Source organism: Galeopterus variegatus, unplaced genomic scaffold (assembly GCF_000696425.1).
Source record: "Galeopterus variegatus unplaced genomic scaffold, G_variegatus-3.0.2 Scaffold6703, whole genome shotgun sequence".
NCBI classification, from domain to species: domain Eukaryota; kingdom Metazoa; phylum Chordata; class Mammalia; order Dermoptera; family Cynocephalidae; genus Galeopterus; species Galeopterus variegatus.
The window spans coordinates 6991-18126 of record NW_007732814.1 but is presented as its reverse complement, the minus strand read 5'-3'; the positions used below and the strand labels follow the sequence as shown (position 1 = coordinate 18126).

At 49.0% G+C, this 11136-nt stretch overlaps 1 protein-coding gene across 1 annotated transcript in view; it reads left to right on the top strand.

Moving 5' to 3' along the window:
* Positions 1-11136, top strand: part of CPT1A (carnitine palmitoyltransferase 1A (liver)) — a 50661-nt gene that overhangs the window by 37794 nt on the left and 1731 nt on the right. Inside the window, exons 13-17 of the mRNA XM_008591147.1 lie at positions 1042-1206; positions 7279-7413; positions 8811-8963; positions 9641-9754; positions 9997-10089. Coding sequence (XP_008589369.1) covers positions 1042-1206; positions 7279-7413; positions 8811-8963; positions 9641-9754; positions 9997-10089 — 660 coding nt within the window. The remainder of the gene's footprint in view (positions 1-1041; positions 1207-7278; positions 7414-8810; positions 8964-9640; positions 9755-9996; positions 10090-11136) is intronic.

Below are 11136 nucleotides of genomic sequence, written 5' to 3'. Positions count from 1 at the left end.
GGTCTCCACATGGGATCCGAACCCTTGGCGGGAGCGCCACCACACTCCCAAGTGGCGCACTCTCCAGTGCACCGCCGGGCCGGCCCATTCTGTGGGTTTTGACAAGTGTACAAAGACACGTGTCCATCATTGTAGTTCCATACAGGATAGTTTCACTGCCCTAAAAATCCTCTGTGATTTCCCTGTTTATCCGTCCTTCTCTGCTAAAACCTGACAATCGCTAATCTTTTCACTGTCTCTGTAGTTATACATTTTCCCGAACGTCGTATTGTTAGAATCATGCAGTATGCAGTCTTCAGACTGGCTTCTGTCACTTAGTAATATGCATTTAATATGCATTATGTCTCCACATCTTTTCATGGCTTGATAGCTCATTTCCTTTTAGCTGAACAATGTTCCATTTATGGTTTCCTCCACATCTTTTTTTTTTAAAGATGACCGGTAAGGGGATCTTAACTCTTGACTTGGTGTTGTCAGCACCACGCTCACCCAGTGAGCCAACCAGCCATCCCTATATGGGATCCGAACCCGTGGCCTTGGTGTTATCAGCACCACACTCTCCCAAGTGAGCCATGGGCCGGCCCTCCTCCACATCTTTTCATGGCTTGATAGCTCATTTCCTTTTAGCTGAACAATGTTCCATTTATGGTTGTCTGGTGTTTTTTTAATTTATTTTTAAAAATTTGTTCCTCTGTTGCCTCTGTGTAGCAACAGGGGGCTCCATAGAACAAAACCCATGATTGTTCGAAATAACTTTTAGGATCCCACTGGAAAGCAGTAAGCCCCAGTCTCCTACCTGTGTTGTGTTCCCACTGCTTGGGTTACCCCTCTGCGTGTGGGGTGGGGGGCGGGACACTACATTCCTACCTTGCTGGGGCTTCTGGATAACCTTTCCAGAAAGAACCAAGAAGTAAACGTGACCTGCGTATTTCCAAGTGTCAGTGTTGTAGCTGTGCTGAAAACTAGCCCCTGATTTTCCTCTGGGTGTGTTGCAGTACAATCCGCCTCAGTAAGTGCAGCCTTTTTCTCCTTTCTCTTCAGTGTCAAGAGGTTATAGAGACCTCCCTGAACAGTGCAAATCTTCTCGCAAACGATGTGGATTTTCACTCTTTCCCGTTCAACGCCTTTGGTAAAGGAAAAATCAAGAAATGCCGAACCAGCCCAGACGCTTTTGTCCAGCTTGCCCTCCAGCTGGCTCATTACAAGGTAAGAGCCAAGAGCCTGGGATTTGTCAAGAGCAACTTCAGGCTCCTACACATGCGCCCAAGGCTGTTCACACAGTGGGTAAGGACGGCCCGAAACCTGGCACGGGAAAGGGTGGCTGCTGGCGCGAAAGCACAGCCTCCTGGGTCTCTGTGGGTGGTGTGGCATGGAGCGGTTCCACCATGTCCTGGGCGTGAGTGAGCAGAATCTCTCTTGCACAGGAGTAGATTCCTTTTTGACACAGGAGTGGGAGAGTCTGGAAGATGGAAGCAAAGTGAAATCTCTTTGCTCTACAAAAGGGAGAATTAAACCTTAAAATAAACCCCACATTCTAGGATTTGGTAACGTGGAAATACTTAGGGCAAATGACTTAGCATCCCTCACCTTTGACATCCCCTTCCATAAAAGGGGAAACTGTGAGCTCCTTGGAGGTGCCCTGGGCTGGACAAGGTCCCTGGCTACATGCAGAGGCACGTGCTATTTCCATCTCCTTTCTCTGAGCCCTGGTCACATGTTGACATGCACGTGACAGCTCCTGTCAGAGCAGCCTGTGCCCATGGGAGGGTGTAAAGGGGACTTCTTGCCAGTTGGAGGGAGCATTCCACTCCAGGGGGGATGCTTGGTTTCCAGGGCAGTGGAAGTCATTGTGGTATCGGCTCAAGATAAGCCCTGCTTTTAACTAAGAACTTTTATTTTAAAACTTGAGATTGGAACCAGGAAGGCTAGTTCCAGAACCTGTGTCTTTTGCCACAGTACTGCGGTTAAACTGACAGATACACAAAAAAAGAAAGCATAGGCCAGTTACACTCATGAGTGTAAATGCAGCACCCCTAAGTAAAATATTAGCAAATAGGATCTACCAGTACAGGAAAAGAATAATGACCAACAACTCCGTATACCAGCGATGGGAGGATGGTTTAGTATTAGTAAGTCAGATAATATATTAAATCATATTACTAGATCAGAAGAAACCAGATGGTCATTTTGACATATATTAAAAAGACACTCAAAATTTAAGATCCACTTTTTTTCTCTTTCTTTCTTTCTCTCTCTCTTTCCTTCCTTCCTTCCTTCCTTCCTTCCTTCCGTCCCTCCTTCCCTCCTTCCCTCCTTCCCTCCTTCCCTCCTTCCCTCCTTCCCTCCTTCCCTCCTTCCCTCCTTCCCTCCTTCCCTCCTTCCCTCCCTCCCTCCTTCCTTCCTTCGTTCTTTGCGGTCTGTTTCTCTCTCTCTCTCCCTTCTATGTTTCCTTCTTTCTTCTAGCCCACCTATGTCCCTCCTGGCCTGCCCTGCCACTGCTGTGGTATTTACAGATAGTAATTCTGCATTTTACAGAAAAGTTTCCTGACTCTCGCTTACTGTATGCAACGTCTAGAAAGGATAGATGCAAAATATTAGCAGATGGTGCTGTGAAAGTTGATCTGTATTTCCTTTTTTAATTTTTGTATGTTTTTGCACAAGAAGGTATCACAGTTACCCTCAAAGAACTCAAGCCACATTTTCAAAATTAAGGATCATTTGTTTTAACAGCTCAAGTGCTTGTGTTTATTCTTTGCTCTCTGGCCAGAAACAACCGGGTCCCCTTCTCCAAGATCAGTTATTCATATAACACTCCATCTACTAAAAATGATCAGTCCATTAAAGTGATCTATTAAAAATATAAATCAGATTCATTTATCAATTGTTTTTTATTGTGAGGTTGGTCTGGTGCCAGCTCTGTTAGGAGAGCTCTTCACTCAGGTAACTTTTAGGTCCATCTCAACCCAGCTTAGCTTCAGGGCCTGCCTGGGGAGCTGCATAAGTCCAGAGCCCCTGCTGTGACCCTCTGGGTCTATCTGTTCCAGGCTTCTGAGCCTTCTTTGTGCTCTGGACCCCTTGGGCAGCCGGAGAAAGCCTGGGCACCCTTTCTCAGGCTAATGATCATGAAGCGTAAAATGAAACACATGGTTGCAAAGCTAAGTAATTAACGTGCACATGTCAAAATATTAAACATAAATTTGTGGTATAATAAATGCAGTTCTTTATTACTAAACAATAAGATCAGTGGCGGGTCTGATAATGGCTATAATTTTGAAGTAGTGATGAGTAGAGTGATATGTGGAACTAGATATCTACAACAACTATAATTTGATGTGAAAATATCTGTGATTTTCTATTCAGAGTCATAGGCACTGCTCGTAATTACCGTGATTTGTTGCCTGTGCTTCTAAATGCCGTCTTTCACTTTGAGGTTACTGGAAATTAAGAAATACATGTTTTTCCCAACCAAGTTCACCTATCCCCAAGGTTAGTAACTGCTGGTGTGGTCTCTGTCTGTCCCCCTAGCCTTCTCTAATACTTCTTTTGGCCTCATTCACTCTGCTTCTGCCATACTGGCCCTTTTTTTTTTTTTTTTTTTGGCAGCTAGCCAGGATGGAATCCCAAATCTGGACCTTGGTGTTAATTAACAACCCTGTGCTCTAACCGGCCAGCCCCGCCACGTTGGCTTTTTTTGCTGCTCTTAAATACGCCAGGCACGTGCCTGCCTCAGGGCCTCTGCACTTACTCTCCACCTGGCATTGCTGCCTCCCGGGTGGTGGCGTGGTTGGTTAGGCCAGTTAGCTGCTTAAATGCCACGTCTGCTGTTTACAATAGCCCCTTCCCCCTCACTCTATAGATTTTCCTGTGTTATTTTTTATTCAGTGCACCTGCCATGATCTGAGGTCACATATTTGGTCATCGTCTGTCTCTCCTGCTAGAGTGTTTGCTCCTTGAGGGCAGGGATATGATCTATCTTGTTTGCCAGGAGCTTGCCAGCCACAGAGCAGGAGGCATCCATAAGCATGCATTGAATGTGACCCAGTGAAGATGCTGGGTAGTGGTCGTAATTCTAGCTCACAGCTACTTGCTTCCTGTTTGGGGGTTGTTGGTTTTTTATTGTTGTTTTTTTTCCATTTTGGAAACTAGAGATGAAAAATTGCCAGGTCCCACCAACCTGAAGAGTTAGCTGCGTGGTAGGAATCCTAGTGTGTAATAGGTCTGTGTTCTAATACTGTAGATGTCGATATCTTTTTTTTTTTTTTTTTCTTTTTTTTTTTGTCTTTTTTACTGACCGGCAACGGGATCGCAACCCTCAGTGTCGTGCCCGCACCGCGCTCAACCAGTGAGCGGGCAGACTTTCCTGTGTTTTTTTTTATTCAGTGCACCTGCCATGATCTGAGGTCACATATTTAGTCATCGTCTGTCTCTCCCACTAGAGTGTTTGCTCCTTGAGGGCAGGGATATGATCTATCTTGTTTGCCAGGAGCTTGCCAGCCACAGAGCAGGAGGCATCCATAAGCACGCATTGAATGTGACCCAGTGAAGATGCTGGGTAGTGGTCGTAATTCTAGCTCACAGCTACTTGCTTCCTGTTTGGGGGTTGTTGGTTTTTTGTTGTTGTTTTTTTTCCATTTTGGAAACTAGAGATGAAAAATTGCCAGGTCCCACCAACCTGAAGAGTTAGCCGCGTGGTAGGAATCCTAGTGTGTAATAGATCTGTGTTCTAACACCGTAGATGTCGATATCTTTATAGTCTCTGTCTTTGGATTCTGCTTCTTGGAAAATGTGGTGGCAATGAATGGCCAGGGATGGCTGGTCATAGCAGGTTAAATATGCTGTAGGCGTAACCTGGCTTGGCTCTTTGATGGGGTCTGAGCTTAAGCAGGGCTCGCACTCTAATAGTCAGTGCATTTGCCAAGAGGTTTTTGAGATGATCATTTTTTTAAATGTGGGTATAATGCATGATTGTTCTAACAACTTATACAATTAAAGTTTGACACTAGAAAATCGACTTCAAATAAATCATTGCATCATATATGTCAAGGTAACCTTTATTAATGACCAAAATAGGAAATTTCTACTCACCCTTCCATCTGCCTTCTCTCCCGCCTGCCTTCCCCACTTCTTCATAATGAGCCCCTTTGAAATAACCTGTAACGAGGAGACTGTGGGATGCGGGGTCGCCTGTGCTTGCCAGAGCACAGAACACAGAGAACAAGGCGTTAGCGCCCCTAGAGTGCCTCTCTGACCCATCCTGGGGAAGTTCATGACGGATGGGTCAACAGGAGAGCATTGTAGGTTGGTGGCTCCCGTGGAAGCCGTCAATGTGGAAAACTGAAGGCAGGAGACAGCCGCCACCGCCTGGGGCGCACACTCCTCACCCCGCGGCTGCTCGCTTTTAATCGCATGTCATGCCAGCCCTGGTGGCCCCTGCGGGCCTGCGGGGAGAGCCCCTCAAGACAGCCAGCTGTGCTGGGGAGGTCTTGGGGGCTCAGCAGGGTCCTCCCCGAGGCGCTGTTCTGCTCTGGCTTTTGGTGCGCTTTCACGGTCTTCAGATGCTTCCCTCTGCGGGGCTGGTTGGGTGTCTGATCACAGCAGCCTGTGGCGTGGGCGCTTCCTTCTGTCTGCCAGGGGCCTCCTCCCTGCAGTGGATAGCGGCTGGGCTGTAAGGAGCCTGCTGCACACGTCTAAGGGATGAGCGGGTCCTGTCTGCGGGCAGCCAGGCTTGCCGCCGCAGTCCACGCCGGTCCTGAGCTCTTTCCACTCCTGATGCTGAGCCTTGCTCAGTCCTGGTCCCAGCACACACCGCTGCTAGCTCATGGAAGCCAGGCCAGGCGCTGTCCCTCTCAGGTCTGGGTCGCAGCCCAGGAGGTCCAGCCTTGCCCTTGGCACCCTCTCCTGGATTTATATGTCAGCCTGTCACACAACGTCCTCTGGAGATTAGCTGCTCTGTCACCCTGGGGCCACCAGAGCCTGTGTCAGGGCACACCCTGACACCCAGGGACGTGTCCAGTCAGGGATAATTTGGGTCCCCAAACTGTTGCTTATCACTTTCCCATCCATACTTGGAACCTTGTCATCTCTGAGCCAGCCTGGGTGGTAGGACGCTTCGTGCTCCCTCGGCCTCTGTGTCTTCCTCTGCCGGCCGCTGCTCCCATCTGGAGCCCACCTGTGCTGCCGCGACATCTCCAGGGCTCAGGTGCTGCCAGCTCCTCCTAGTCCCAGATGCCAGTGTTCCTTGACCCCAGCGGGGCCTCCACCCTCCCCTTCCCTGTGCCCTTTCTTGTCTTCCCTTTTATCCTCTCTGGGCGCAGATTCCACAGCCTCCTGTAATTGTCCCTTTCCGCGGCTCCCTGGCCACACTCTCTCCTGCCTGGCAAGCCTGGCGGAACCACCCTGTTAAGTCCACTCTCCACTGCTTTGCTCCTGCTCTCGGGAAGCCGGCACGGCTGGAGAAAAACACCCAAGCTGCCGACTCATCTCACTTTAGATGAATGAGCACTGACTCCAGGGGGCCCCCGGAACCCACTTTTCCATGCCCCTAAGTGCCACCTCACACCCCTCTCTAGCTTGCAGCACCTCCTCCCCACCTGCCCAGAAATTGGAGCTTTCTGAAGAAGCCTTCCATCTGCCTCTGCCAGCCACCCAAGCCGTCCCCTCCTGTCTAATGAGCCACCCCTTCCCACCGTCCTGCCGAGGGACGTTCCTGTGCCCCCATCCCCTCTCTCTGCTGGATCCATCATCCAAACACGATGGAAGAGCTCCCACCAGTACCTCGTGTCTCCGAGTCATCTCACGCTGTTGCACGCACACCTCCCTGCTGGGCACCGTGTTCCATCCACACATGGTTGGGGTAGTGAGACGGGATTCAGTCGAGGTGTGTGAGCCTCAGCCAGTACCTCGTGTCTCCGAGTCATCTCACGCTGTTGCACGCACACCTCCCTGCTGGGCACCATGTTCCATCCACACATGGTTGGGGTAGTGAGACGGGATTCAGTCGAGGTGTGTGAGCCTCAGGAATCTGTGCACTGGCATCAGTTGCATCTTGAAAGGGAATCCCAGGTTACCCCAAAACCAACCCTGACCTCCCCCAGCCCTACCCAAAGCTAATGACGTGTGTCTGCTGCCAGGTGACCAACCACGCATAGAAACTGACGACAGCTAAACACGAAAGCTGACCCTAACCCATGCACGCTGCTGACCTCACGCAGTCATTGCTTGTGCTTCACATGTCACCAGCATGGCCCACCTTGTGCTAAAATCCTTCTCCCCTCCCAGGACATGGGCAAATTTTGCCTCACGTATGAGGCCTCCATGACCCGGCTCTTCCGAGAGGGGAGGACGGAGACCGTGCGCTCCTGCACCACCGAGTCCTGCAACTTCGTGCTGGCCATGGTGGACCCGGCCCAGACGGTAAGGTGCTGCCCAGTGGCGGGCACGAAGCACTCCTCATCAGAGGAATCTGGAGGCTGGCGCTCCAGCTTCTCTAATTCCATCATTCGCTTACCTTCTGCTCCAGTGAGGCCGTATTCCGCGTGTCCTTTCCTCCCCTCCTTTCAAGGGAACGGGAGGTACTAAAGGTAACGAACGGTAGGGATGTGTTCAAAGAGGTCCGTGTTATACCCTGTACTTCTGCACATCAGGGTCTTTCAATTAGAATGGTCCACAGCAAGTGAGTAAAGGAATAGCCAGGAGGTGCTGCAGAACAGTACACAACGTTGGTGTCAGGGCCAGAGAGTGGTGACCATTGCACAGGAACCTTCCATTCGGGGTTGTTAAAGCCTGTGGCGACACTGGGGCCATGCATGCCAGGCTCGGGGATGGGGTCATCTGTATACCCCTTTTACAATCCCTGTGGCAGCCCTGTGATACAGTCATATTGGTTCATTTTCTTTTCCTTCTCCCTTTTTTTCCCCATTTTTTCTTTTTCTTTTTTCATGTTAGAGGGTAAAATGCTGATGTCACAAGGTTTGAGGGAGGCACACCTCACGCCGTAGTGTGACAGCCCAGTCATCATGCTCATGAACCACAGAAGGATCTGTTCATTTTCACAGATACAGAAACAGAGAGGCAGGAGAATTTGGCAAACTGCTGGGCCACCCGACTAGCAAGTGGCCGAGGTCAGATCGGTGCCCAGGTCCACCTGATCCCAGAGCATAGGCACTTACCACTGACCAGCCGAGGAGACCAGGGCTCTCTCTTCTGCAGAAAACCTCATTCTGGAAGGGCTGTCAATTCTGTGGAGAGGAATCGGTTGGTGTGGTGACAGATGGCTCAACTCTATCATTCAGCACCTTCAAAAATGGAGGCCGTGGCGTTGCCCTGATTTTGTGATTTCTGTAACAGCCCAAAAGCACCTAGAGTGGCCTTTTTGAGTCAGATTTAAAGGCCCCGGAAACACTGTTTTAAAAGAGTTCCTAGCCAGACCGCTTTAGAGGGTTATTGACAACTCACAGTGACATTGTGGTGAACTGGGAGGGACAGAACTTTCTCTCCAGCTGATGAGAATTTGCAGCCTGAGCTTTCCTGCCTACTTAGCAATCTCATTTGTGTAAAAGATGAAATGACGCTGGGCAGGCGGGCTGCATGGAGGACCCCAAAGGTGCTTCCACAGCAGCCCTGGCTGCCACATTCAAGGCACGATTCTGGGGCAGGGGTGGGGCTGGTGGTTGGTGGGGCTTCTGGCAGGACGCCTGTGCTTGGTCGGGGCACTGGAGAGAAAGGTACAGTCCCTTTCATTTTGATATGTAGATGTGTCCCGCACAGCTTGAAACGTCCGATGCATATCCTTGCCGTCCCGTGTCATTTAGGTGGAACAGAGGCTGAAATTATTCAAGATGGCATCTGAAAAGCACCAGCTCCTGTACCGCCTTGCCATGACAGGTGCTGGCATCGATCGTCATCTCTTCTGCCTTTATGTGGTGTCTAAATATCTCGCTGTGGACTCCCCTTTCCTTAAGGAAGTAAGTCACTTCTTCCCGTGGCAGCCCTCTCAATTTTATCGGCTACACCAAAACCTAGCAAATTAGGACAGCCTAGCAGTCGGAACGGGTATTTAAAAAATGTGTCTGTGGGCATAGCTGTCATAAAAATGGAAAATCTGAGCTGCAGTTTTAGTACTGCATTTCTTTAATAACCTGGTATGCTTTGCTATCAGATTTACCCACCTTAAACTCTTAGATAACAGTAAAATGTTCTAAAATAATTGGGAGGTGATGAACTCCGAGTGTCAGTCCTTTGTAATAAAATTTGTTTTATTGTAAGTTTATGAATTTTAATTTTTAATAGTGGCTGTGATTAACAACCAGCTTGAAAAATCCCTGAAAATGTTGCAGTTGGCTCATGAGCTGATACTAGTCTGACACTGCCAGCCCCACGCTGAATCTTCCTTAATGTATCTGCCATCTTCTCTGGCTGGTATTGGCACCCCCAGTCCAAGTTCCCTCACCCACTCTGCATCCTCTCTGCACGTGTACTGCCCCGAGCCAGCGAGGCATTAGGGAACATAGGCTTCTGGCATCTAAAACGGTCAAAAGACCAAGCAAGCATTTTCTTGTTTTCCCAGGGGGGTTCCTCGGGGACAGAAGAGAACAGGAGTAGGAAGACTGTCATTTGGACATTTCCTTATTTCACTCAACAGGTTTTAGCTGAGCCTTGGAGATTATCTACCAGCCAGACACCTCAGCAACAGGTGGAGCTGTTTAACCTGGAGAAGAACCCAGAGTACGTGTCCAGCGGAGGGGGCTTCGGACCGGTGAGTGCAGCAGGTGTCTTTGACATACACAGAAGGATGCGATGTGCCCATCCACCACGTTCATGGCCCGTCTTGGTTCTGAGCACCCCTCATTACTATGTTGGCATATCATTACAAAGGAATTCCCGCTGATTGTTTGTACAGATGTTCATTGGCAGTCTTGTATCTAGAAATGTTATGAAGTTCCTTTTTCACGTGGTCTCATTTCCCAACAACAGATTTAAACTTATTTTGTTCTGTAGGTTGCCGATGATGGCTATGGTGTGTCCTACATTCTTGTGGGGGAGAACCTCATCAATTTCCACATTTCTTCCAAGTTTTCTTGCCCCGAGACAGTAAGTATGAAAAGAAGTTCCTTTTTCTAAAGATGGGGTGTTTTTAGTTTTTTCTTTTTAAGGGAGCACACCTTTAATTTTTTTTTTTTTTTTTTTTTTTTAAGATGACCGGTAAGGGGATCTTAACCCTTGACTTGGTGTTGTCAGCACCACGCTCAGCCAGTGAGCAAACCGGCCATCCCTATATGGGATCCGAACCCGTGGCCCTGGTGCCATCAGCACCGCACTTTCCCGAGTGAGCCACGGGCCGGCCCAGCACACCTTTAATTTGACAGAAAATTTCAATTCAGTTATCTACTTTTACTTGGTTTGGGATGTTTTCTAATAAATGAATTTCAGAATTCTCTTAACCTGGTTTTTTTTTTTTGTCTTTTTTTTCCGTGTCCGGCAACGGATAGCAACCCTCAGTGTTGCCCCCGTACCGGACCGGGGACCGGCAACGGGATCGCAAGCCTCGGCGTTGCTCCCGCGCCTCGCTCAGCCAGTGAGCGGGAGCCGGTCTGTATGTGGGATCCGAACCCTCGGACGGGAGCACCGCCGCGCTTCCCAAGCGGCGCACTATCCAGTGCGCCACCGGGCCGGCCCATTAACCTGGTTTTAAAGAAGTATATCCTATTTGGTTTAACATGCTCACCTCTGCTGGTTGCCGTGGTTTTAGATCTTCGTGTTGGAATGCTTCTGTGACTTTCAGCTCCCTCTAACAATTGGCAGGTGGACTAAGAATAGTGCACACAGGCTAAGACACAAACACATGGCAGAGCAGGGGTCCACGGTGTCCTTTGTGAGTGGAACAGGTGACCTCCTTCCTAGCATGGGACGTTTAATCCTCACTTATATTCTCCTTCCCACATTGTACATAGCCTGACAAGCAATGTCAATTTCACTGTTAACAGAGGAAATTGGAATTCATTTGCTCACTGTGACAAACACATAAACTGTCAATCTCTGTTCCCCTAAACATTTCACCAGAATCTGTAAGTTAGTTATTAAGCCATTAGGTCAAAATTCAGAGGATTGGCAAAAAAGAATTTGAATTAAACTTTGAGT